Source organism: Magnolia sinica, chromosome 19, assembly GCF_029962835.1.
Source record: "Magnolia sinica isolate HGM2019 chromosome 19, MsV1, whole genome shotgun sequence".
Classification (NCBI taxonomy): domain Eukaryota; kingdom Viridiplantae; phylum Streptophyta; class Magnoliopsida; order Magnoliales; family Magnoliaceae; genus Magnolia; species Magnolia sinica.
In genome coordinates, this window is record NC_080591.1 from 23,768,751 (window position 1) to 23,795,940 (window position 27,190).

Here is a 27,190-nt window from a genome sequence, read left to right on the forward strand (position 1 = left end):
TGCAGCAGAAGATATCCCCATGTCGATGTTAAACTTTCTCATAGCCTTTCCTTGAAGGGTGTGTTGAGGGTCAAATATTGCATATCGGACCTTAGTTATTGCCAGGATTTACAAACATAGTATTGTTTAACGGCTGATTTAATCATGTTTGTGATGCGGGCGGATTCATGAACTTGACTGGAAAAATGGTAGTAAGAGCACGGATTTAATAGTCAAGTCATCAAGGCAAGCGATGGACCCTAGGAGACCAAGATTGAAGATTTCACGCCAGGGATCTAAGAAAATCGAGGAATTGAAGCTCAAGTGCCTGAAAAGTGTCCCGAATGCAAGATCATAGGGTTCCCACCATTTGATCGGTTTGAAACTCCATACATGGCCGAGGACCATAAATGAACCGTACACGAAAAATTTCATCCATTGGATCCGTGTGGAAGTGGCTCAACGGACGAGATCGGCCCACAATTTCGATCCGGGGCCCATCGATCTCTGGATACACCTCATCTTTGGTCTCAACCCCTTAAACTTAATGATACAACAGATGGACGGTGAAGATTCTTCAGAAATATTGGAACGGGACCCCACTGGCAGCGCCAGTGCACTGTTCACAGTGCACTCCATGTGCACTATACCGCCTCACTTGATCAGATTCTGTTGAGAGACTTTCTTTAAACAGAGAAAGGAATCTCTGTTTTCTCGTTACGCAGGCCGTCCGCTGGGTGGGTGTGTGGTCCACTTGCAGTCATCGGATGACTGATCCAAGCCGGCCAGATTGTCCAGGAGAAGATTTCTAGGAAACCCTTGACATTTCCGTGAAACTATGCATTAGAAAAAGCGCAGGAAAGAAGAAGGAGCCGATGAACGTTGATCACTACTGTGGCCCACCAAGAACTCCAATGCAACTTAATTTTTAAATAATGGCCTGAACTGTCCCTACGAAGCCAATGAACGGCCTTGATCCACGAAAATTTCACTACAAGTGGGTCCCACAGAGGTCAGCGCATCCACTTGCGTAATGCCTTACGCGATGCAGATCCGATCGCCGTCCGGTTTCGGAGACGTTGTGCGATCATGGCGGTGATCGGGCCAGTGATCTGAACCGTCCATAAGCTCCCTAAGTTAAGACCTTCCCCATCCATGAAGACCAAACGAAGAATGAGGATGGTCAATTGTCCCAAAATCTATCCGAATATGTGTCATGCTGGGTAACCTGCGCAACGCCACTGACTTTCAAGTTCGCATGTTGCTGTGCATAAGGACGGACGCCAGAAAGTCGGTTCTCCAAACAGACCTCTCCTCCACCCTTAACAAGCTATAAAGAGAGAATGAAGGAGGGAGAAGGGGCATCTTTTGGATTCCATACCAAGGGGAGGTTGGCTGCTGGCAGCGTGGGAAGAAAAAGAGAAACAGAGAAGACTGTGAAGGAAGTGGGGAGAGAGCTTGGTTGGAGGGAGATCTGAAGGCTGGAACGTGAGTAGGCTGCTGGAATGTGAGTGGGAGAAAAAGACTAAGGGTTTTCTTCTTTCCTTTTCTTTGTGTTCCATTTTTCTTTTCCCTTGTATTTGTTTTAGTTTCAGGCCATTCATGTGTGGCTAAACCTCTTAGCTAGGGCTAAGAGGTGAAGCCTGTAGCGAGATGGGAGATTCTACTTTGTGCCTTTAAAATTCATAAACTGAATTTGATTTAGTTGATTATTAAAGGAATATTTTTCTTAGTCTTTAATGGTCTGTTGTGACTGAAATTACAATGGGTTTGCAATGGCTTTGAATATTTCTTTCCCCTTTTTATGTTTATGAAGTCAGGAAGCCCTGTTGTTCATCATTGCTCCATGGGCATGGTAGGATGACAGTACCCTTCCTGATCTTCATACATTGTTGATTGGTTGGTAATTAGTTTAATCCTGTTGTTTGCTTTGTCTCCTGGGCATGGTTAGATGATGGAATCCATTCTAATTCATATACCCTTCACCTCTTGAAAACTATATCAAAGGAAGTCTAGTTAAATTCCATGATTTCTGAAGCAGGCATAATTTCTCCCTGATCTCTACAAGTGGATCCTCTGAATCCCTAGTTTCCTTCCTCTGAATTCCTTAAAGTTTTAGATAATTATTCCACAATTATTTCTTAAATTCTATTTGGTTTAGATCGCATCCTAGACTAGTTCTATTTCTACCTAGTTTCAGGAAACGTACAGGTATCGGTCCCTGTGGATTCGACCTCGGTCTTATCGATGTTAAACTTTCTCATAGCCTTTCCTTGAAGGGCTGAGCTAACAATGTTAACACTCAAGGTTTTATATGCAGTGCACATTGTGTCCCTAAATGACTCATACGATGTAGGAAGAGAATTCAATAATATACATGTCTGTTCCTTATCTTTGACCACTTCCTCCATATCCAGCAATTTACATATTAATTTATTAAAGTTGCTAATGTGGGCCTCCAGATCTCCACCCTCTGCCATCTTGAAGGTATAACATTGTAGCTTTAAATGTAGACGATTTTCAAAAGACTTCTTGGCATATATATTTTTTAACTTCGTCCACAAACTAGCCACAGTTTTCTCCCTCAAAACATTATAGAGAATCTCATCCATGAGACATAAATAGATAGAAGCTAAAACATTACTATCAAGGTTTTTCCATTCTTAATCTTTCATAGTGGATTTCTACTCCTCAAGAGCCTTAATCTCGCCTTACTTGGTAAATAGGCAAATCATCTTAACCTTCTATAACTCAAAATTATTTTTACCTGAGTACTTTTCAATATTAAACTTGGCGCTTCCCATTATTACTAATCCTTCATATTCAGATTTGTGCCACAACGATTGCTCTGATACCACTTGTTGGGGATTTGTGCTGTGGAATCACACAGATCTAGATCTAGGAAAACAATCCAATGGCACCAAGCAATCACAAGAGAATATAACGATTTACGTGAAAAACCCTAGTGGGAAAAAACCACGGCACAAAGCGATAGAAATCCACTGTGAAATATAAATTACAAAGAGAAAGGACTTACCCGATTTGAACAACCTTGAATCTCACCATTGCTATACCCTTTAGAAACCCTAAAACCCCTTTAGGAACCTTGGAACCCCTTTAGAAAGCCTTAGCATGCCCTAAAATAGCCCTAGAGACCCCTATTTATAGTTTAGGAAACTCTACTTATGCACCTCCTTTGGAAAAGTCCGGAAACTGTCTCAAATTTACCCAGTCCGCGCGTAGGCTGCGTAACCCTCGACTAGTCGAGCCAAGTCTTCGATTCGTCGAAGGGCACCCTTGACTAGTCGAGCAACCCGGATCTCCAAAAAATAGCACTCGCTGGACTTCGAGTCGAGTGGGCCTCGATCGGTCTAGTAGACACTCGACTGGTCGAGTCAGGCCCTCGACCGGTCGAGCAACCTAAAAAACTTTAAATTTAAGACATTTGTCAACATAAGCCCTATGGGGGTTTTATTGCAGTGATTTCTTTAAGAATTTTTTTTTTTTTGTAAAAAATGGCCCCACCTATGGAACAAAGTTCCATGTGGTTTTATTACAAAGTTCTTTTTTAAAACTTTTTGAGTCATTATTTTGAAAAGTATCTCCTAATTTCAAGAGAAAGGCGATGTCAATTGATTTTTATTTTGGCCTTCTCCCCCCTTTTTTTTTTTTTGGATTAGTCTAGCTTGTCTCTTCACTGGGGATTCCATTGGGATTGATTGAAGTCATTTTTTTAATTGGAGTAAACTTTTTTATTTTTTGATAAAAGCCCCACTTATAGGATGGAGTTCTATAGAGTTTTTATTGCAATTTTTTTTTTTTTTTTGAGAATCATTTCAACTATCCTTTCATCTCCAATGTGAATTTTATATAGTCATAATTAGAGTTTTTTTTTATTAATGTTATTTTTGGATTTTCGGGATATTATTTAGTTTGTTGCCTTATGATCTAACAGTTGTGATTAGGACTGGTTTTTGTTGAAATATTTTGGATGATTTTTTAGAGATATATTTGGTCTGAACTATCATGATCCAATGGTTGTGATTAGGATAGGTTTTTATTAAAATATTTTTTGAAGATCATCTAGACAGTCGTCTCACAATTTGACGGTTGTGATCGAGATTGGAAAAAAATATTCTCCTCTCTCTCTCTCTCTTTTATTCTCTTCATTATTATTATTATTTTTTTTATCTGTCATACTTTTCTCTTTTTCTCAAGGGCATAGATAGTGCTTGAGGAAAGAGATTCGTGGCTTGTTCGAATCAGTAAACTACTATCTCTTATAATTTCTGCTTTCATTGTACATTTGATGCAGGACATGAAATTAAATATGAGGTGTAAGATTTCAAGCTTTAGATCATACCAATTTCTAAACAATCACAAAAAAATCACATCCCACATACGTTCAAACATTCAACAAGGGGAATCTATGAGGGTCTAAGCCTACACACGTTTAGGGTTGGATCAAGTAGAATTATAAACCAAACAATACCCAATGGAGTGTAGATTCATCCAATCCTGCAAAGGACTGTTCCCCAATCCAAGAGATTCACCATGTTTCAGATAGGGGAATCCTAGGGTTTGCAAAAGTTGGAAATACTTAGAATTTGAGATTTTGTAAGGTTAGGGCTTGGGATTTAAGGTGAGAGAGGAGAGAAATAGAGGAGAGAGAAGAACCTGAGAATGATTCTGCGTGTGGACAGCAAGCCCACCTGGACGCACGTCCGTGGCTGTCTGGTTGCACATGTGTGGGGCCTACAAAATTAGAAATGAACTCCTTGGGTGTGGTCGGCCAGGGGAGGCTCACTCTCATACCAAGTTTCGCAATGATCTACCTTTCGGTGTGTGCGTGGTGCTCCGCCAAAGTTTCATTCTCTCTAGTGGGCCAAAATCTAGAAATCTACTGTACTGGAGAACTTGGGCACAAAAAAAAAGGATAAATTTGAAGAAGGGAGGGCTGTGAAAGATGGTGGATGAGGGGTGGAAGAGATGGGGATGATTTGGGATAGTTGTGGATTCGCACTGCAGTAGTTAGCCCTTCGAGGAAGGGAGGGTTTTGCACCCAATTAGCTTCTTCAACTCAGAGAGATAGATAGTGGGGGTGGCTAACAGTGAAGTGTCAACTGATAGTAGGGTGTACTAACAAGCTAACAAAAAAAGAAAAAAAAACTCAGAGGGATAGAGAAGAAAAAATGCAGAATTTTATTCATAAGCTTTCATTTTTTTTTAAAAACCTATATGGGATTGCTTATTGATAAGAAAACCTTAAACCCTAAAAGCCGGGCCATGTGCACACACTAAGACTTAGAGATGAGTAACAAAAATAACAATTAATTAACACAATTAAAGCCATTCATGATGTTTCTAATAGGAATAATAACAAAAACTCAAAATCCTAAATCATCTCGGGTAGTGGGCCCCGATCATGAGATCCAATGGTGGGATCCACATGATGATCGGGTTCACTCCAATGATCCATAGCACAACCTCCTAGGTAAGAGGTTCTCCATAGATGTCGTCGTCGATCCAGATCGATAGTGTGGCCTTCCTCATCCATGAGTACGTGCGTAGGATGGGGGCTTGCGTGTGCACATGATGTCCCCATCAACATTTCTTGTTGCTTTGTGCCATGATTTTTTTTTCTGTAAAAGTTTTTCCACATAAAATTTGGATTATTCTTGTTGGGCTTGGTTGTGCGATTGTGTGTACTTTGTTTAATTCTTCTCTGAGTGTTTCAGCAGTTTACAACAATAATGATACACATCTATTCCTTCTTTTTAACAAGAGTAGGATGCAAAGATGAGTTTATAACCATGGTGGTGTAAATAGTAGCTCCCATCTAATTATTGTGAACATGTTCTAGGAGTTCTCCCTTGTGTTTTGTGATATTTTTAAATAAACACTTGTGAAGAAAATAACATCTTAATTGATCAAAAATTTCCCCAGCTATCCTTCTGTTAAGAATTTGAATAAAAAAAATTAACAAGAAGAAAATACAAATTAACCTGAGTAAATTAAGAGGTTTTGTAAGATATAGTTACAGGTGCGTCAAGAGTATAGGCATTAGATGCATCATCTTTAGTGTTCCAAACTATTTAAATGAGATACACATCTTCTAATAGTGGTTGCCTTGATCAAAATCTTTAATATCTTAAGATTTGAACTTTTAATCAATTTCCCACAAAAAAAAAGTTAGTCCATATCCCAAGGAAGATGAATAGTTAAATCATAAGGGTTTGGTATTCCAATCCAAGGATTACTTATTTATTGGGTATCCCCATCCATGGTGAGGCTCATCATTTAAATGGTTTGAAGCACTGAAACATGACCTCACATTCAACTGCTATAATCCTGACATGTCCTATAATAGTGTGGTGTCCAAATGCACTTCAGTGGTTATTTTGAATACAAGGTAATGTTTGGTGATAGCCTTCACACATTAAAGCTTCATCCTTAAGCCAAAATAATCATAGAATCCTTCAAGGCTAAGTGCCACCTCAAAGGCGAATGGTGTACATCTTAGATTGGCTAGATACAGACATTCTTTTGAGACTCAAGGTTCCTTTGCATAGATTTTCCACAGCTAAATTTGGGCTAAGGAATGTTGAGCAGGTGGCTCTCCTGATGAATGGTCCAGATTTGAGATTTTGCTGCTTCAGATGCAAAAATGAGAATAACATTCCCCTTGTTTCATTAGTTAGGCAATAGTTTGCCTCTTTTTAGATGATTTGTGACATATTTTGCAGATGTAGAAATGAGAACATCATTCCCCCTTGTTGCATTAGTCAGGCAATATTTTTGCCTGATTTTAGACGATTTATGACATTATTATTATTATTATTATTTTGGGTTAGCTTTTTAGTACACACCCACTGTCAATACACTCTAGTGTTAGCCACCCCCACTAGGGAATCGATCCTAAGACCTCAAGTGTTGAAACAAGGTATCTCCACTTAATCTACCAGTTGAGCTATGGGTCAGGGTGTAGACCGTCTAATCTTCAACCTATGGTTTCAACCGTCCATTCGATCAATTGTTTGGGACAACCCATCTACAAATCCATACTAATAATTGATTTTAGGAAAGCTATTGACAAATCTAGGCTGTTAGATGCTGGTTTTACCGGGAACCGGTTCACGTGGTGCAACAACCAAGCAGGAGCTCGAGAGTGTGGGCTAGGCTGGATTGAATCCTTTGTAATGCGGGTTGGGTTAACAAATTCTTCGGTTTCTAGGTCAGTCATCTTCCTAGGATGAACTCGGACCATTCCTCTCCTTTTGTCTTTTCCCACCCCAATCCCCTCTGCTTCCAGACCCTTTTGTTTTCAGCGTATGTGGATGCTTGATGGCTTGTTCTGTCATTTGATTGAGGACGCTTGGAGTCTCCAACTGTTGGAGTATCCTATCCTAAATCTTCTGTTGAAATTTAAAAAAAGTCAAGGTGCGGCTGAGAGCCTGGAATAGAGATGTTTTCGGGAATGTGTTTCAAAACCTCAAGAGTACTGAAAATGAGCTGGCACTGATAGAAGCTAGTGCCCAATCTCCCTCTTCAGGCCTCAACTCAGATGTTATTATTGCAGCTAGGCAAAAGCCTGCCAAGATGGAACTTGCTGAAGAAATTTTCTGGAAGCAAAAGGCTCACAATAGTTGGCTTGTGAAAGGAGACAGAAATACTAAGTTCTTTCACCTGTCCGCCTCAAAGAGAGTTAGAAGGGTTGGGATCCGGGAGATTAAGCTGGGGTATGGGGAAACAACTTCTGACCAAGCGTTAATCAAGTCCGAAGCTATAGTTTTTCTGTAATCTCTGCTCTCCTCGGACTTCCAAGCGGGTTCTTCTTTGGAATCTGATGGTCTAATGGATTCTATCCCCCCTCTCGTCTCTGATGAGGATAACCTTCATCTTATGCAGGCCCCTTCCTTTGAGGAGGTTAAAAACTTTGTTTTTGCCCTTCCAAAGGACAGCGCTCCTGGTCCAGATGGGATTTCTTGGGGCCTTTTTTGCTGGTTGTTGGAATATAGTGGGGCTAGACATTCACAAAGCAGCTGTTCATTTCTTCCAAGGGGAAAGCCTTCCTAGAGCTTTCTCTTCCACGCTAATCTATTTGATTCCAAAGAATCAAGGTCCCAAATCCTTTGCTGATTACAGGCTGATTAGTCTATGCAATGTTGTATACAAGATATTTGCCAAGATCATCGTCGCCAGGCTTAGCTCTCTTCTTCCAAAATTGATTTCGTCTGAGCAAGGTGCATTTGTTAAGGGTCGCTCGATTGCTGAAAACATCGCCCTTGCTCAAGAGGTTTTTAGAGACATAGAAAAGAATGTTCAGGGAGGCAATCTAGTTTTAAAGTTGGACATGAGAAGGCTTACGATAAGGTGGAATGGAGTTTCCTAAAGTAGATTCTTCTTAAGTTTGGGTTTGGTGCTAGCTAGGTGAAGATGGTGGAATCATGTTGGAGCAATAACTGGTTCTCTGTTCTTATTAACAGAGAAAGCTATGGGTTTTTCAAATCCTCTAGAGGTCTGAGGCAAGGCGATCCCCTGTCCCCCAGTCTTTTCATCCTCGCAGCAAAAGTTTTAAGTAGAGGGTTCTCCTCTTTGGTCTCTAGCAGGCAATGCACTCCTTTCAAGTTGAAGCAGGGGTGCAAACAGATATCCCACCTACTCTACGCGGATGACACGGTGTTATTCCTTAACGGTGCTCATAGTTCACTTGTTGCGGTGAGCTCTTTCATATCCAAGTTTCAATTTGTGTCCGGGCAAAGAATAAACTTGAGGAAAGATCTTTTCATTGCTCAGACAAGCTGCCCGTTGGAAGGATTAGAAGCATCGAAAGAGCCCTCGGTTTTAGCAGATCAGTTTCTTCATTTTCCTACCTTGGTGTCCCTATTGTCAAAGGTAGAATTAAATGTAGCCTTTTCAACCTGCTGATAGACAAGATGGCTGGCAAGATTCAAGGTTGGAACGCAAGAGTTCTCTCCCAGGCTGGGAGATTAACTCTCATCTCCTCTGTACTGAGTGGGATTCCTGTTCACTCCTTGGTAGCCACGGTGCTCCCTAAGAAAGTGTTGAATATCATGGAAAAATCCTTAGCTAATTTCTTCTGGGGATGGCAGGATGGGAAAAGGAAGCTGCATTGGAAGAAGTGGAGCGACATTGCTACGCCTAGGGATGAGGGCGGGCTGGGTATTCGAAAATTAAAAGAGATGATGTCTGCTCTTCACCTGAAAATGGCGTGGGCTATCAGGTATGGGAAGGATAATAACATTTGGGCCCATTTTATGTGGTCAAAATACCAGCAAAATGTGTCTATCGACAGCTTTAGCAGGGCTGTTTTGGGAGCCTCGCCAATCTGGAAAATTATGATTGGTCTTTTCCCCATCCTGGATAGCAAGTTCCAATGGGAGATATGCCATGGTAACTGCAACATGTGGCACTGCAACTAGACTAGGCTAGGGCCTTTGGATGCACTGCCTTCCATTGTTATCCCACCTCAAATGAGGGCCCTTAAAGTGGCTGATTTTCTTGGTGAACGTGGCCTCAAGCTGGACACCCCTTTCGCTCTCCCTGAGTGGGTTTCTGCACATATCAGGCATGGTAGTTTCTTCATTTCGGGTGTAGATGACAACTAATGCTGGCCCCTTGACCCTTCTAGGAATTTCTTGGTTAAATCGGCTTGGAATGTTGTCAGAGATGGTGGGCTCAAGAAGATCTAGGCGAAGTGGGTGTGGCACCCCAAGGTTCCTCCAAAGTTATCGACATTCATGTGGATATTAATGTAGGAAGCCTTACCAATCGATGATTGCATCCAAAAGAAAGGAATTGTCATGGCCTCGAAATGTGTTTGCTGCGGCTTTGTTCCAGACTTTAGCCCTTGCTCAGAATCAATTTCACACCTCTTCTTATTCGGTAGTTTGGTTGACAAGGTATGGAACATGCTAGCTAGCGGGGTACTTTGGGATTTCTCTTCCTCATCATCTCTCGATCCAGGACCGGCTCCACTGGTGGTGGCTCAGGCCTTTTCCTTTCAGAAGCACCCCTGTTGTCCTCCGTCTAGCTCTCATCTTTGTCCTTTAGGAAATTTGGAGGGCCAGGAACGCAGCCATGTTTGAGGGAGCTCGTTTTCTGTCCATGGCATTTTCATCAAGTTCAAATGGTGGATGGAGGTCATTCCCCTACATTTTAAGAGAGCCCCCCGGCAGCCGTCCCCAGCCTCTCCCGATGTTCGTCAGTCTCCTCAGTTCTGCCCGTCTTTGGCCTTTGCCATCGTCAAGTGGATCAGACCATCTGGGGGCTGTTTGAAATTAAATGTGGACGGCTTCGCTCTAGCCAATCCAGGGCCAGCAGGTGGAGGGGGTATTTGCAGAAATAGTAATGGTGATATGATTTTTTCTTTCTTCAGTGGGTATGGGACTACATCCAACAACATGGCTGAAATTAGAGCTGTTTTCGATGGTATGGAAATGTGTGTGTCTACTGGTCTTCATAATGTGCTTATAGAATTTGACTCCAAATGGGTGGTGGATTGCATATCCGGGAAGTCAACCTATGCATGCAAATGGAAATATTGGCTTACTAGAATCAGAAATCTCGGTGCCTGGGGAACCTTTCGTTTCTCTCACATCCCTAGAGAAGCAAATGGGCCTGCTAACGGGCTAGCTAAAGAGGGGAGTAGGCTGCAATCCGTCAGAACCTTCCAGGAGGTTTCCTCCCTCCACCGGCTAAGCAAGGGTCATTTTATTTTGGACAAAGTGGGTTTAGACACTGTTAGAAAACTATAGAGTCTCCCAAATGTATAGGATATGATAGGCGGGACTGTTGTGTAGCTTTGGGCCCTGCCCGAATAGCCTAAGTTGTAAAAAGTTCTGTTTTGCCATATCAATGAAGATCTTACCTTTTTGTAAAAAAAAAAAAAGGGTGTAGACCATTTATGACGTCATATGATTGGATTTCTCTAGCAAAAAAATAAAATAAAAATGTTAAATGTGTGTGAATAATGTTATTAACCTAACATGACATGGTTTATGACTATGACTCTTGTTAGTGCATGCAGGGTTTATCAACATAGACGAAATGAAAGAGGAGAAGCAAAAGCATACATGGGCAGTTCAAATCATGGAAGAACTCGTTTCCCAATCTTCTTGGTGGGAGTATGACCCAGGTAATTAATGTGACGTTAATTGTTTCATTTTCGCTTCTTACAAGAACATATTAGCAGAAAGTAATAAATGAGAGATAGAGAAAGAGAGTGATGTAGAAAGGGTTGTGGACACTTTCATGTCCAAGATGGACCAGAGAAGGCTCGATCAGAGGCGAAAGTGATCGGGACTGTCGAAACCCTAAAATAGGCATATCTCGCAAACTAGAATGAGGTATTCAACGTACCATATATGATTTTAGGGTATGAGAAGCTACTTTAGCCACCCAACCCCATTATGCTGGGTTTTCCATGCCAAATTTGCGAGATTCCATCGGATTGATGGTCAAAAGTCCATTTTAATTTCGTTTTTACTATTTATAGTAAGTTTTAGTTCGATCATAAATCCTGATCCTCTTAAGTTTTAGGAGTCATGCCCAACATGAAAAAGGCTTAGAAAAATTAGAAAAATAATGTGGTTAGACCAAATTGGACACTTACTATTTTTGGCTGAAAACCATGAAGTATAGTAGAAATCATGACCGTTTAAAAATAATAAGTGAGAGAGAAAGAAAGTTTTATATAAATGAGAAGTGATAACCTACGGGCAGGGTACCACAGCTTGTGGTATCATACCATCCTTTCTATTAATATCCTGCTTGTGTAAACCTCAGTATACTTAAACCGGCGTGGGCAGTCACCATTTCTGATGGCAGCCAGCATGGGGGTGGTGGAGATGGTGGAGAAAATTCTCGACGTGTTTCCAGTTGCAATTTGTGATGTGGACGATCAAGGTGGTAGGAATGCACTACACTTTGCAGCGGCGAACAGGAAACACAGAGTCTTCAAGGTTATATCAGAGAGGTGCTCTTTGGACTATGTTTTTAGGCGTTCTGATCATCAAGTTAATACTCCGCTGCACTTAGCCGCGAAGCTCGATTCAGAAAGACAGCCGTGGCGAACTTCGAGTGCAGTATTACAAATACTGCTAGAGTTAAATTGGTTCAAGGTGTGAGAATTCTCTCTCTAGCTCATTTTGTTTTTTGGTTATTCAATGGTAGAATGCAGTTTAATTAAGACCATTAAATAATAAGAATTTTTATGGCAAAATTCCTCAATAATTCGGATTTTACCAAACAATGCCTAGAGGAATTGAGGGAGAAACTTACATAAATGCTCTCGTTTTTGTGTATTCTTTAAAAAGCGATGAATCGAGTTTTCTGGGATCACGTGTCATGTGTCTAACATCTAACCCATCCAAGAGATGCATCCTACCGTGATTAATAGACTAAAAAAAACCTGGTGGATTTAATCACGAGGGCTAAATCGTTTTTTTTTTTTTTTTTTTAAAACCACAATATACCACACTCAAAAACATCAAAATTCATGTATAGCCGATGATGATTGGATTGATTATATTTTTGTTACCCGTGATTACTATGGTAGGGTGAATATGTTAGATGGGTTGGATATTATATGCATTCCACGTGGGCCCCACAATTCTCTCTACTTTTTAAAGAAAAGATAAACTAGGGCATTGGTAATTTCATCCCTCAATAACATCTCTTTGAATTTTGATTTGTCCGGGCATTATCGATTAAAATGAGAATTTCCAAAGAAATTTATGGTAAAATTCCTTTTTTTTTTAAAAAAAAATTTTAAATTTATAAAAAGGATAGATATATTGGATTATACTTATCATTTGATCCATAGGACATGGTACCATTGCAACCTTGGAGTGGCACTCTCTATGGGGAGCGGTTAGGTGAGACCCCAATCCACCGAGGTGGGTGGGCCCCTGACTATAGGGCTCATAATGATGTACGTGCCTTAAATCCACACTGTTTAACCATTTTGAAAGCTCAGTTTAGGGCATGATTCAAAAATGAATCCGACTCAAATCTTAAGTGGACCACACTACAGGAAACAGTCTTAAATCCTGACCATTTAAAATTTCATGGACTCCACCGGAATGTTTATTTGCTATCGAACCTGTTGATAAAGTCACAAACAGCAAGGTGAAGAGACGACACAAAATAATAATAATAATAATAATAATAATAATAATAATAATAATAATAGATTACATTCCAAAAACCTCTAAATTCTTGTGCATCCCACACCATATGGGGCCCAAAATGTTCGACTTTACCGCCTTTTGGGTAAAAGAGTAGACTTGTGCTTTGGGACTTCAAATTAGACTTTTACTTCATTGTAAAAACAGTACTTTCAATGCATTTTGAAAATTCCTTCCATTTTTCATTTTGTCGTGCCTTATGAAATGATGCAGATTGTCAGCAAGATCATGCCACCTGACCTCTTAGCGTACCGAAATGCCGATCTTCAGACGGCCAAGGATATATTCACAAAGACTCACAAAGATATGATCAAGGAAGGAGCTGATGAGCTAACTCGCATGGCCAATTCATGCTCCGTTGTTGCAGCACTCATTGCAACTGTAGCTTTTGCAACTGCAGCCACAATTCCAGGCGGATTTCGGTCAGAAGATGGCAAACCAATGTTCGAAGGCAAGATTGCATTTTATGTTTTCACAGTCTCTTCATTCCTCGCATTGTGCGCCTCCATAATCTCTGTAATCACATTCCTCGCCATCCTTAACTATCCCCACCAAGAGTCGGATTTTGGGATGTATTTGCCTAGGAAGATGATGATAGGCTTCACCTCTCTCCTACTCTCAATCGCTTTTATGTTTGCTTCCTTTTGCGCTTCCCATTTCTTTCTTCTCAAAGACAAGCTCCACCACAGCATGGCCTATCCACTGTATCTCATCTATCTCATCGTATGCTTCATTATCACACTCTTTGCTATATGTCAATTTCCTCTCTACTTCGATATCATAAAATATTCTATTACAAGAGAGCTCCCCGATAATTAGATTGCAGTGTGATTGTAGCTTCTTTCTTCACCTTCTTTGTGTTCTTTGTGTATGATTGGATTGAATGAAGCAGCTTCGATATTCCTACCTTTGTATTTGCATCACTACTTGCTGATGGTGGAATGCAATTCTAGCATTTTTTATTTTTTCTTCTTCTAATGAATACTCTTCATAACAACTTGAGACTCATTTTAGTATGTGATTTTCAATGTTGTTGTTGATATAGATATCTTTGGCTTCCATTTCATTTCATTGACTAAGTATACTTGTATCTCTGTTGTCATTTCATTTTCTCGGGGCATTTTTAGATGGCATGAGGAAATCTCATATTCCTCTAACAATAGTCACCAAGTTTATTGAGCCAATAATTCAAATTAGAGTCGATCCTTTTGTTTGCTATACAAACAACACAAGTCATCATATCAAAGGAAAACCCCTTTCCCTTTTCATTGTTCGGCATGGAATCCATATTCTCCATACATGGCCTCAGTATAAGTATTGAGCAAAATCATTTTCCTTATAACCTGGCTGTTTGAAAGCTTTTGACAGCGGTTGGGGATTGTTGGTGGCTAAATGTTGTTAGGATAGTTCACATGGAAGGATGCAGAGGTAATGGATGGATCCAACAAGCAAATAAAGGCAAACCTTGATGAATCAATAGCCAAAATGACAAGCTCAACTGATGGCCCACTACTAACCAACCAACCACTGTAAGGAAAAATTAAGTCCACCCATCTTATTCAAAGGCTCAGATTTTCTATAGGATGATCAAATGATGTATGTAACGGACAGTTGGATCACCAACTAAATGAATGGCTTTCTCAACTATCAGTTTCGCTGCGCTAACACGCATGGTATCTCAAGAATGAGGGGTATGTATATAAAGTCCACAGATCGACTCTCCCAATGTGAAAATAATCCCTTAATGATAAATATTAGTCTTTCCATTAAGGGGACGTCTTGGAGTGAGGGATTTTTAGCAGGAGTTTGAGAGTTCCACATATTTCAAATTACCCTGCCCATGAGACTGAAAGGAATGAATAGGATCCCAACCCCATAAATCTATGAATTTGGGGTAAATTCAAATCATAAAAATTACTAAAGACAGTGAAATCCTTATATAAGGGAACTAGTGTGCGTCCTGTCCCGGTAGTTTATCCATTTTTTTCAGATCATTGTACTGGCATGATTTTAAAAATTAGGTAGGTTCAATGTTCAAGTGGACTGCACCACAAGGAGCAACGGTAATGAAACTCATTGTTGAAAACTTCCTAGGGCCACGATGATGTTTATTTGCCATCCAGCCTGTTCATAAACCTGGATGAAAGGAAAACACAAATATTACATTGATCCAAAACTTCTGCTGCTCACAAGTTTTTAATGGTAGGAGTTCAATCTCCACTGTGTGGTCCACTGAGCCTTGGATTTGCCTCATTTTTTGGTTTGTATCCTAAAATGATCTGAAAAAAATAGATGGATAGCATAGATAAAACCCATACATCATGGTGAGGCCCACATAGCCCTGCGTGGATGGATTATCATCCAAGTGGGGGCAAGGCACACTGCACTTCCTAAAATGAGAGGCTTAAAAAATAAAAATAAAAAAACAAAAACAAAAAATAACTCTTATTCTAATTCTGTACCATACAATAAATGCTCCTCAAATTCATAGACTTAGAGGTGATTCTTAAATAATGGACTTGGGAATATGCTGAAACCAAATCCAATTTAAATCTATGAATTTAACAAGCTCATGAATTTACCAAATTGTCATTCTCAATTCCTTGATCTCAAACAGGGGCTAAGAGGAGAAAGTGGGGAGATATGCATGGTGCCTTCTAGGAAATTTCGTTTCCCACTCCCACGTTCTAAAAAATGCTAACACTATTTGAAGTTCAAACAATGAACCAATCATGTGGAGTCCATATATCCAACTAGAGGTTGGTGTGCATACCACACATCTAACTTCTCTAACTCGAACATGCAAGGCAAAAAAACAGATGCGTCACCCCATTTTTTGGCCCAAGGATAAAAAACAGCCTCATTTGTAATTTAGGTGGACCATGCCCCAGGATTAGGATAATTTACATATTTGTTAAGACATGTATTGGTTAAGTTTTTTTTTTTTATAGTTTTCTTAAAAATCTCTAACATCTTCTATATATTCATGTTATTCTCAATAAAAAATAGAAATTATAATTATATATAGATTTCAACTTTCTTTAATTCATGACTTGTGGTGCATTTTGGTATTTTGGTGTGATGATTTATTTCATTGCCCATCAAAATCAAGATAATTTGATTGAGATGACTCAGTTTTGGATCATATTTAGAAATGTATCCTCATTATAAATATAAGGAAACCACAGTTTGTTTATGACTTTGCTTTGCTAGATTAATGGATCACATTTCCATGCACTGATGCATCCAAATTCACATTCACATCTAGAAAGTCAAAAGAGCTAGGCCTATTATTTTGGCAATTCCCATGCCTTTAGATGGTACTCTTACACATAGTGGAATGGTGATGTAATGTAGGACATGATGTAGACACAATCCTAGCATGGCTGGATTAAAAGAATGTCAAACCAAAGCAAAAGTAATTCATTATAACTAAGGTCAGTCCTACGTAGGGCATGATGTAATTGCCCTAGGCACGTCTGGTTCAAAGAAATCCAATCTGGATAGGAAGAAATTGATGTTTGAAGTGTGAACCGTAAATCGGCAATAACTTTTGATGAGTATTATCATAGGATGCATGACCGATTAATCTTCATCGTAACGAGCCATCCGGGGTCAACTGATCTACAATGTGGGTCGTGTCGTTCCATTTCGCAAGAAAATGCATGCTTCTGGCTTAAAAATGAGATTTAAAAAATTATTATTTTTAGTAATTTCGATTTTTACTATACTTTCTTATTTTTAGAGTTTTAGATTTTCATATATATATATATATATATATATATATATTTAGAGATTGAGCGAATCATGTTAGGAATGCTCCAATATAATTAATTTAGGACTTTCTAATTTTAGAAGAACTTGCTGTTTTTGGTAAGTTCTATTTTAATTGAATTAAGACTTCTATTAAAGTTAAAATTTTACTATTTTTGGTAATTACAAAATTTGGGTTTTTTATTTATTAAAGATTTAATTGAGAAAAAAAAATACACATTACACATTATTTAATAAAATATTGAGTTTTTCCATCTTAATGCTTTGTTGATTTCAAAACTCTCATTGTGGATTCAATGTTTTAATTACTTGATAAAGACAACGATCTCTCTTATCGTCTCACACCCTTCCCAGCATCAAGGCTCTGGTCTTGGTACCATTTTGATGTCCTGGACCCAAATTTGCTATGGTTGAGGTATTATATATAAGTTAGATTAACCTTGTGGACATTTATATACTACATATGTGACACATTGACAAATGCGTGGAGTATGCACATACTCTCTTACACATGCTTGGGCTTTACAAACCTCATTTAATTGCTAGTAGAATTAATATATCATCATCATCATCGTTATCATTGGAGCCTTATCCTAATTAATTAGGATAAGACATTTATACAAATCTTGTTACGCTAATCCAAAACCAGTGACTATATCCTCAATTACATTAGAGATCAAGAGCTTTTATTACGATCTCTATCAACATCCTTTTGGATCTTAGCTTCCCTTGTCTTTTTATCACCTTGAATAAACTCACTCCGAACTAGTGTAGTTTGTGGTACTTTTCCCTCATCTTGTTATGCATTGGAGCTGCTTCTAAGTTCCCTCTCAACGCCTTTGTTTCTAATTTTATTCCTTTCTAGTTTGCCACTCGTCCTTTTCAATACTCTTAATTTAGGTACATGCATTTTATGCATGTGCCATTCCTTGTTTTTCTTTACTTGAAGAAGGTTTTTTTTTTTTTTGGAAAACTTGATTTCATTATTTGAAGAAGTTGGACTCTTATAGTTAGACTGCAAGAGACCTTATTTGCAGACAAAGTCAACTTAACTTGGGTCGGCCTCACCGTGAAATATATCATTTTGATATTAAAGAATATCAAATAATTTTCACATTCCACTCAAACCATCAGTTGTGCCATTCATTGTAATATCTATTTGCTGATGCATCTCATGGTCAAAGTGGATTTCACAAATACAAAATGGTGAGGTCGACCCAAGTTAAGCCTAAGTTTGTCTACATATAAGGTCTCCCACGGTCACTCCAACACTCCCGCACATGCGTGGTACACTACGCACAGGAATATATGAGCAAGGGTGGAGGAACACTGAACACACACCATAAATGGCCTCCCATGGGAGAATATATTCGGGTGGCATATTTGCTATTTTCGGAATGTGAATACTTAATATTTTGCTCTGATGTCATGTCAAACAATCACTTTCTCTAAAAAGATTGAGACATGAGAGGATGGTGTATCAATGTATATTAAGGGACTTGAAAAAATGGTGGTTACAAAAAATGAGGCAAAATTAAAGTAAATTAGATCAGATCAGATCATCTAACTTTTATGGGCTTTTGCATGGTAACACATGGAATGTGTTCCGAATTCAACGAATAGTTTAAATCAATTGATTGGATTGTCCAAGTGAACCGATGCAACTAAGAGCACTATAATTTATCATGGTATCTTAACACCAATATAAATGATGAATCTAGATCCCTTGCTTGTCACACACATGGATTTTCAATTTTCTTGCATTGTGATTGGTTGACATCATCGTTGACCTTGTCAACAATGCTGCATTTAATGCAATAGGTGATGATGTGGCCTAATCACATTACAACCAATAGGGAATTCCTCTTTGTGGTAATCAATCCCGACTCATATATGATATTATTTACAACTTTTTCAAGCCTTTTAAACAACACACAGGATGACCTCTCATCAATCTGAACCATTGATTCATTCATGTAACTAAGAACAAGCCATGGTACAAGAATCACTCCAATTGATTGATCCTAAGCCCTTGAATTGAGCCAATTTGTTACAACTACTCATTGTTTCTAAGCTATAAATTAAATAGTAAGAATCATCTAAGTGATATTTTAAGACATCGTTAAACTCATTTTGTGAATGGTGGCTGTCAATTTACATGCTCTTGTCGGGAAAGCAAAGGAATATCGCTTATTAGCATGATCTTTGCTCCATAGTTTGCCCTTAGTTGTATAAATGAATGAATGGTTTAGATCAATGATAGGTTATTAGTGTGCGTTTATGATCAAACTTTGTGGTCCAGTTTATATAGTTCATCATCCATAATTAAAGTTGATCCAGTGGCTTTGGCCATTAATTTGATTGTTGAAATTGCACCATTGAGTATTTTAAAATTGAATGACATTAAAAAGTCCACCGTCGAGCAGTTTGGGATCAAATTAATCTAATTTTCTGTTTTCAAGGGGACATGATTTGAACGGTTTAATTTGATTCAACTACATTCTACTTTAGTAATTTCTTTGTGCCTGCGTATCAACCATAATACTCTGTCGGAATATCAAAACTTTCTCAAGATCTTTTCTAAGATACTTTGCATGAAAAGGACCGCCCGTTTATTATGTCGTGCGCATGCATGACATTAGCCTACTTTGACATTGCTGGGCTTGTTTGGTTAGTTTGACCGTGGTGTTTGGCTTGTCTCGCTTATGGTATAGTTCGTGGTCGACCGAAATTTCTGTGTTTCAGTTCTTCGTCAAGTCTACGTGAAACCAACTGTTGATGACCCGTTTTTTATAGCTTCTTGGATTGTGTGGTGTGGCTAGCGTCTTCCCCACTACTTCCATGGATGGTCTCCTTTTCGTATAGGGCAGTTAGTCCGAGCTCATTTATGTACCAGGTAGTTGGTCTGGACTTGTGTTTGGACTGGGTTGTTATCTTATCCTTATTTATTCCAAGCGGTTAACTCGGACTCGTTAGTTATACTGGACAGTCGATTCAATTTTATTTGTAAGAATGGCTGGTTTGGCTACTCACATCACTAAAGTTGTAGAAGTGCTTCTTCACCTAAAGTTATTCATGGTCTCGTCGCCTTCATTACTAATTTGCTTGCTCACCTCTTGTCATAACCCATATTGCTCAAATATGACTACTGTATTATCTTTTATTTCCTAATTTTAATATATATATATATATATATATATATATATATATATGTGTGTGTGTGTGTGTGTGTGTGTGTGTATATATATATATATGTATATATATATATATATATGTATATATATGTATACATATGTATACATATATGTATATACATATATGTATACATATATATATACATATATGTATATGTGTGTGTGTATATATATATATATATATATATATATAGACACACACACACACACACACACACATATATATATATACACGTATATATATACGTATATATGTATATATATACGTGTATATACACACACACACTGTGTGTGTGGGGCTTAGTAATGGCAATTCAAATATCCAATTCAAATGTAAATCCAAATGCACCCTAAAAGTAACAAAATTTGTGGAGTTTACATAAATACTTTTTAGCCTACATCTAACTATGGCATGAACTTGATTGATTTTGAATTTTAAAATTGGGCGTGTCAGTTTCTGCCACCCTACGTTTTGATCAGCCTCATACTATAAAATGAGATGGCCAAATAAATGGACGGATGGATTTCTCACAAACATTAAAGTAGTTGTCACTATTTACGTACAATGGTCCACGTTGTGGATTTAATACTCCAACTAGGTGATGCCCCTATTTATGTGCAACGTGCGCGGTGGAGTTATTTCTCCAGCTAGCTCCACCAATTAGGCGGGCGCCTATGTGTAATGCACCACGAACGCGACTTAGCTGGACGCGGATTGCGTCCTACCCCCGCTCGGATGGTAATCCGTCCGGGCAGGTATATGTGGGGTCCATCGTGATGTAAGTCTTTTATCCACGCTGTTCATCATTTTTTAAATATCATTTTAAGGTATGAGCCAAAACATGAGGTAGGAAAAGGGCTTCAGTGGACCACAAAGTGGGGATTAAACGTCCACCATTAAAAACTTCTTGGGAGCTGGAGAAGTTTCGGATCAACTTGATATTTGTTGTTTCACTTCATCCACCCTACACGACCTTATTAATAGGTTGTATGGTAAAAAAAAATTACGGTGGCCCTTAGAAAGGTTTCAACGGTGGGTGACATTATTACTGCAGCTTCCTTTGGTGTGGTCCACTGGAGATTTGGATCTGCTTCATTTTTATGATTATATCTTTAAATGATCTGAGAAAAGCGATGAACGGCGTGGATCAAAACAATTACATCACGGTGGGCCACACATATCCCTTATCTACCACCCCATAATCCGCGTCCTACTTATCCACCATACTACCGCCCCGTAACCAGCCATGTGGAGGCGGCCCTGGCAATGTGCCCACCTAAATGTATGTATTGTATATCTACGCCGCTATCTGTTTTTCCATATAATTTTAACGCATGATAAAAAAAAATAAATTTGAAGAAGATACAAGTTTCAGGTGGACCACACCACAAAAAACAGTAATCATTGACTGCACATGATAGAAAACTTCTTAGGGTCCACCGTAATAATTTTTGACCATCCAACCTGTTGATAAGGTCATACAGACCTGGATGAAAGATAAAAACAAATATCATCTTGATCCAAAACTTTTGTGACCCCACAAAAGGTCTTTAATAATCAATAGCTACTGTTTCTTTTGGTATGGTCTACGTGAAATTTTTATATACTTCGTTTTTGGGCTCATGCACTAAAATGCATTTAGAAAACAGGTAGGCCCCCTGGATACGTAATACATACGTCTAGGTGAGCCGCACATTAGGGTCGTACCTACTTTGCTGGCTCGGGATTTACAGAGCTCACGCTCATGCAGTGAAGTTATTAGTCCTCAAAGGTCGGCGCCAAGGGACAGGCAGACGCGGATTAGCTACTGAAAGATTTTGTATGAAATCCGTAACTGAAGTGACGTCACTAAGTTCTGACTGATATATGTGTTGTATCCACATCGTCGGTTCATTTGGAGAGATCATTTTAGAGCATAAGCTAAAGAATGAGTCAGGTCTAAAGCATGAGTAGACCCTATCACAAAAAACAGTGGAGATGGAACGCCTACCATTACAAAATTCTAAGAGCCATAGAAGTTTTTGATCAAGCTAGTATTTGTGTTTTTCCTTCATTCATGTGTATTAACTTATGAACCGGATCTCAAATAAACAACATGGTGGACCTAGGAAGGTTTCAATGGTAGGTGTTACTCTCACCCTTGTTTTCTGTGGTGGGGTCTACTTGAGCATTGGATTTTACTATTTTTTGGGTCATGCACTAAAATAATCTCTCCAAATGGATAGAAGTCGTGTATACAATACATACATTATGGTGAGGCCCATAAAAGTTGGTGATGTAACTTCATGGGCAAGTTCGCTGCTCAACTTGTCAGTAACTAACCGGCGTCCGGGGACAGCAGTATCCAGTAGCTGCTAGACTGTGATACATAGGCCCCACCATGATGTATGAGTTTTATCTAGGCCATACATCCATTTTTTCCACATCATTTTAAGCCATGAGCCAAAAAGTGAATCCTTTCGCAACTGGGATGCGAAAGGGAAGTTGCCTAAACTATAAATAGGTGTTCCTAGGGCTTTTCTAAGGGATGGAAAATAATTCTAAGGCTTTCTAAAGGGGTTCTAGGGAAATCAAAGGGTGTAGCAAGGGTGAGATTCGAGGTTGTTCGAATTGGGTAAGTCCTCTCTCTTTGTAATTTCTATTTTTATAGTGGAGATCTGTCGCTTTGTGCCGTGGTTTTTCCCATAAGTGTTTTCCACGTTAAATCTGTGTTCTCTTGTGTGTGCTTGATGTCATTGTATTGATATCCTAGATCTAGATCTGTGTGATTCTGCAGCAAAAATCTCAATAAGTAGTATCAGAGAAATCGTTGGGGCACAGATCTGAATATGAGGGATTAGTAATAATGGGAAGTACTAGGTATGAGATTGAGAAGTACTCAGGGAAAAATAATTTTGAGTTATGGAAGATCAAGATGATGAGTTCCTTAATCAAGCAAGGCGAAGATGGTGCTCTCGAGGAGCGAAAGTCTACTATGACTGATGATGATTGGAATACTCTTGATAAGAAAGCTTTATCATCGATCCGTTTATGTCTCACGGATGAGGTTCTCTACAATGTCATGAGGGAGAAAACTGTGGCTAAGTTATGGGCAAAGTTAGAGGATGTCTATGCGAAAAAATTCTCTGAAAATCGCCTACACTTGAAGCGGCAGTGGTATAACTTCAAGATGGCAGAGGGTGGAGATCTGGAGGCTCACATCAGCAATTTTAATAAATTAGTTTGCAAATTGCTGGATATGGAGGAAGTAATGAAAGATGAAGAACAAGCATGTATGTTGCTGAATTCTCTTCCGGCGTCGTATGAGTCATTCAAGGACACCATGTGCAGCACGAATAAAACCCTGAGTGTCGACACCGTTATCTCAGCCCTTCAAGGGAAGGCTATGAGAAAGCTAAACGGTGACATGGGGACATCTTCTGATGCACTATTTACAATGGGTAGGAATTCTGAACAAGGTACGGGTTCTTCAGGTTATAGATCCAAATCCAAGGGCAAGGGCAAAGGAAAGGTAAAGTGCTGGAATTGTGGGAAGGAAGGACATGTGAAGAAGGATTGTGGAAATCCTAAATCGAAGAGAGAAGATTCTGAGGCTTCGTACAAGGAGGCCAATGTTGCCACGTCAGATGGATCGAGTGGATGTGATGGTGATGTTTTGTCTGTGTCTACTATCAGGCGGCCATACGGTGATCGTAAGGACGAGTGGATGCTAGACACAGGGGCATCTTTTCACATGACTCCTCATCGGAGTTGGTTCGCCAGCTACAAGGAGTGCGATGGTGGACAGGTGTTTATGGGCAATGGCTTTGCCTGTAATGTTGTGGCTGCTGGTACGGTGCGCATCAGGATGTTTGATGGGGTGGAGCGCACCCTAACTGATGTCAGGCACGTTCCTGATTTGAAGTAGAATCTGATTTCTCTTGGTGTACTTGAGGCAAAAGGATGCAAGTACACAGGAATTGATAGTGCTCTTAAGGTATCTAAGGGGGCACGGGTAATCATGAAAGCGCAACGACTCGGTAACTTATACAGGTTGATCGGGAGCACTTCAAAAGGTGGAGCTGCAGTGGATGTAGCGGATTCCACCTCTGCATGTGTGTGGCATGTTGGGCATGGCCACATGAGCGGGCAGGGCAGGAAGGTTGAGATGTGCGGACAGGGATACAGAGCAGGTGGAGCAGCCACCTGTGAGAAGAATCACACAGCATGATCGTAGGATATCGGCGTGGTACATGGACGACTCCAATATCGCAGGGGATTCATCCTCTATTCTGATGGCTCTAGGTGAGCCTGGTGCTGAGAAGTAAAAGGTGATTATGGGCAATGTGATGGATTCGTTGTACCAGACCAACGTATGGGAGTTGGTGGAGCTTCCAGTGGGCCAGAGAGCAGTTGGATGCAGGTGGATCTTCAGGAGGATATAACATGGATATAGGGCGAGGTTGGTAGCGAAGGGTTATGCTCAAAAAGAAGGAATTGGCTTCTCAGAGATATTTGTACCGACAGTATAGCAGGTGTCTATTAGATCTGTGATTGACGCTAGTTGGCCAATGTGATCTTGAGCTGAAAAGATGGATGTGGAGTCTGCACTTCTGCAAGGGAAAGTGAAGAACAAATACATGAAGTAACCAAAGTAGTTCGAAGTTAAAGTGGCTGAGAAAAGACTTTGCAGGAGGTTGTGGTTCGACTTGTCACCTAGGTAGTGGTTTGATTCCTTTATGGTGAGTTAGGAATTGATGATATGTAGATCGCCAATTATGACATATCTGAAATCAATGTATTGAAGACTTGGTTAAGTGGGACATTCAGGATGAAGGATGGGGGGCTGCAAAGATGGTTCTCGGCATTAAGACTGAAGGAGGAGTAGACTTTGGTAATCACAGGAGGAATACCTTGTGTGTAGTTATTGATCAAGGATGTGATGGGCCAGGTAAAGCCGGAGAGCGTTCCCTACGCGTCTCTCCTCAAGTTTTCCTCAGGACATGTCCCAAAACAGATGAGGAAAAGCAGGATATCTCATGAGCCTTATTCGAATGCGGTTGGCAGTGTATGCCAGGGTCTAGATTAGATCGGTTATTTTATAGGCTATCAGTGTTGTGAGTAAGTACCATGACAAGCAATATTGGGTAGCGGTGAGATGGTAAGAAGACTACATCTTTTCTTTTAGGAAGACAGGAGCAAAGGTGGTTGAGCACATGGATTTTGATCCGACAGACATACTCACCTAGATCGATCTTATAGAGAAGTTCAGGATTTGTAAAACTTCTCTGGGCTTGGCGATGACGTAAAAGAAGGACGGAGTGTGCACGAGAAGCGTTGATTGAAACTATGATGCAATGAAGAGATAAGAGAAGAGGTCAAGCTACACGGTTGAAGATTAAAGACTTGGTGGAGATTGTTGTCAGAAGTCTTTAATCTGAAATTTTCTAGGCTGTTGACCGGTCGTGGGCCAGCCACGACTGGTCGTGGGAGCGGCTCCACTAGTCGTAGCTCGCTCGAGTCAAAATCCAGCGAGCCCTATTTTTCATGTTCGGGCCCTTCGACTAGTCGTAGGGATTGTTCGACTAGTCGTAGCTTGACCAGTTGTAGCTCCCCTCCGACTAGTCGTAGTTACGTAGATTCGTTATGTGATTTTGCGGATTGTGGAAATCTGAGTCCTTTCGCAACTGGGATGCGAAAGGGAAGTTGCCTAAACTATAAATAGGTGTTCCTAGGGCTTTTCTAAACAATGAGAAATAATTCTAAAGCTTTCTCATGTGTATTAACTTATGAACCGGATCTCAAATAAACAACATGGTGGACCTAGGAAGGTTTCAATGGTAGGTGTTACTCTCACCCTTGTTTTCTGTGGTGGGGTCTACTTGAGCATTGGATTTTACTATTTTTTGGGTCATGCACTAAAATAATCTCTCCAAATGGATAGAAGTCGTGTATACAATACATACATTATGGTGAGGCCCATAAAAGTTGGTGATGTAACTTCATGGGCAAGTTCGCTGCTCAACTTGTCAGTAACTAACCGGCGTCCGGGGACAGCAGTATCCAGTAGCTGCTAGACTGTGATACATAGGCCCCACCATGATGTATGAGTTTTATCTAGGCCATACATCCATTTTTTCCACATCATTTTAAGCCATGAGCCAAAAAGTGAAACAATTTCAAATTTCACCCCACTGCTAAACAATTCCTTAAGCTGATTGTAATATTTCTTTGTGATAACAAATAGGAAAACACAACTACCAATTTCAACAAAAACTTTCTTGTTTTAAAAAGTTTTTAACCGCTCATGAATGTAATGGTGTCTTATCTTAGTTCTAGTTCCTTCAGCTGTGCTCAATCCTATGATAGAACATTTAGAGTTTAGAGTAGGTTAAATGACTATAGTTTAGTGCCATCGTTACAATATGCTTATGAGTAGTATAAATATATACAATTTATTGTTGTCAGATTTTCGATTAACCAAGTACATACTTGGTAGATTACACTTTGGTTGCATCCTACTGACCAATCGCTTTAATTATGTATCCATGCATGTGATCACTGGTATTTATTCTTTTATTTTATTTTCTAATTGATTGTACTAAACTTAATCATAAATCAATAAAATCAACATTAAGCTTTATTTTTAATTCTTCCAATTTATTATTGCATTATTAAAAAATTAAGGCCTACTATTGTCATTAAAAGACAAATTTTTAACTGGAAGAAAAAATAAAATCATTCAAAAATACTAACCCTCTCATTTTAAATTGCTGATTGCTATGCATGGGTGGTTGGATTGACAATCAACTTTCACAGGTATAACCATACAGTTGATTTGACGCCTCTAACCAATTGAACTCGAGTTAAATATGACTGTTGTGTGCCGACACCATCGTTGTTACACACATTTGTATTAATAAAAGCCATTTGATAACATGTGAGCCTTTAATGCTTGATTAATTAAATAACAACAAGGTTTACACTGAGTATTGGACGCATGTATTAAAATAAGCTACGAAAACCGATGAATGGGTTGAATCTGTCAAACA

General features: G+C 39.5%; 1 protein-coding gene across 20 annotated transcripts in view; it reads left to right on the plus strand.

Annotated features, from left to right (window-relative positions):
- Window positions 1-14,236, plus strand: part of LOC131234979 (uncharacterized) — a 35,300-nt gene extending 21,064 nt beyond the window's left edge. For 13 of the 20 annotated variants that reach the window (XM_058232029.1, XM_058232032.1, XM_058232027.1 and 10 more), the window contains 3 exons: window positions 11,021-11,137; window positions 11,788-12,122; window positions 13,404-14,236. In XM_058232029.1, the coding sequence (XP_058088012.1) occupies window positions 11,021-11,137; window positions 11,788-12,122; window positions 13,404-14,009 (1,058 nt within the window). In that variant the 3' untranslated portion in view covers window positions 14,010-14,236. The remainder of the gene's footprint in view (window positions 1-11,020; window positions 11,138-11,787; window positions 12,123-13,403) is intronic. The other 7 variants (XM_058232023.1, XM_058232028.1, XM_058232014.1 and 4 more) reach the window with 4 other exon arrangements.
- Window positions 14,237-27,190: the final 12,954 nt, after the last annotated feature.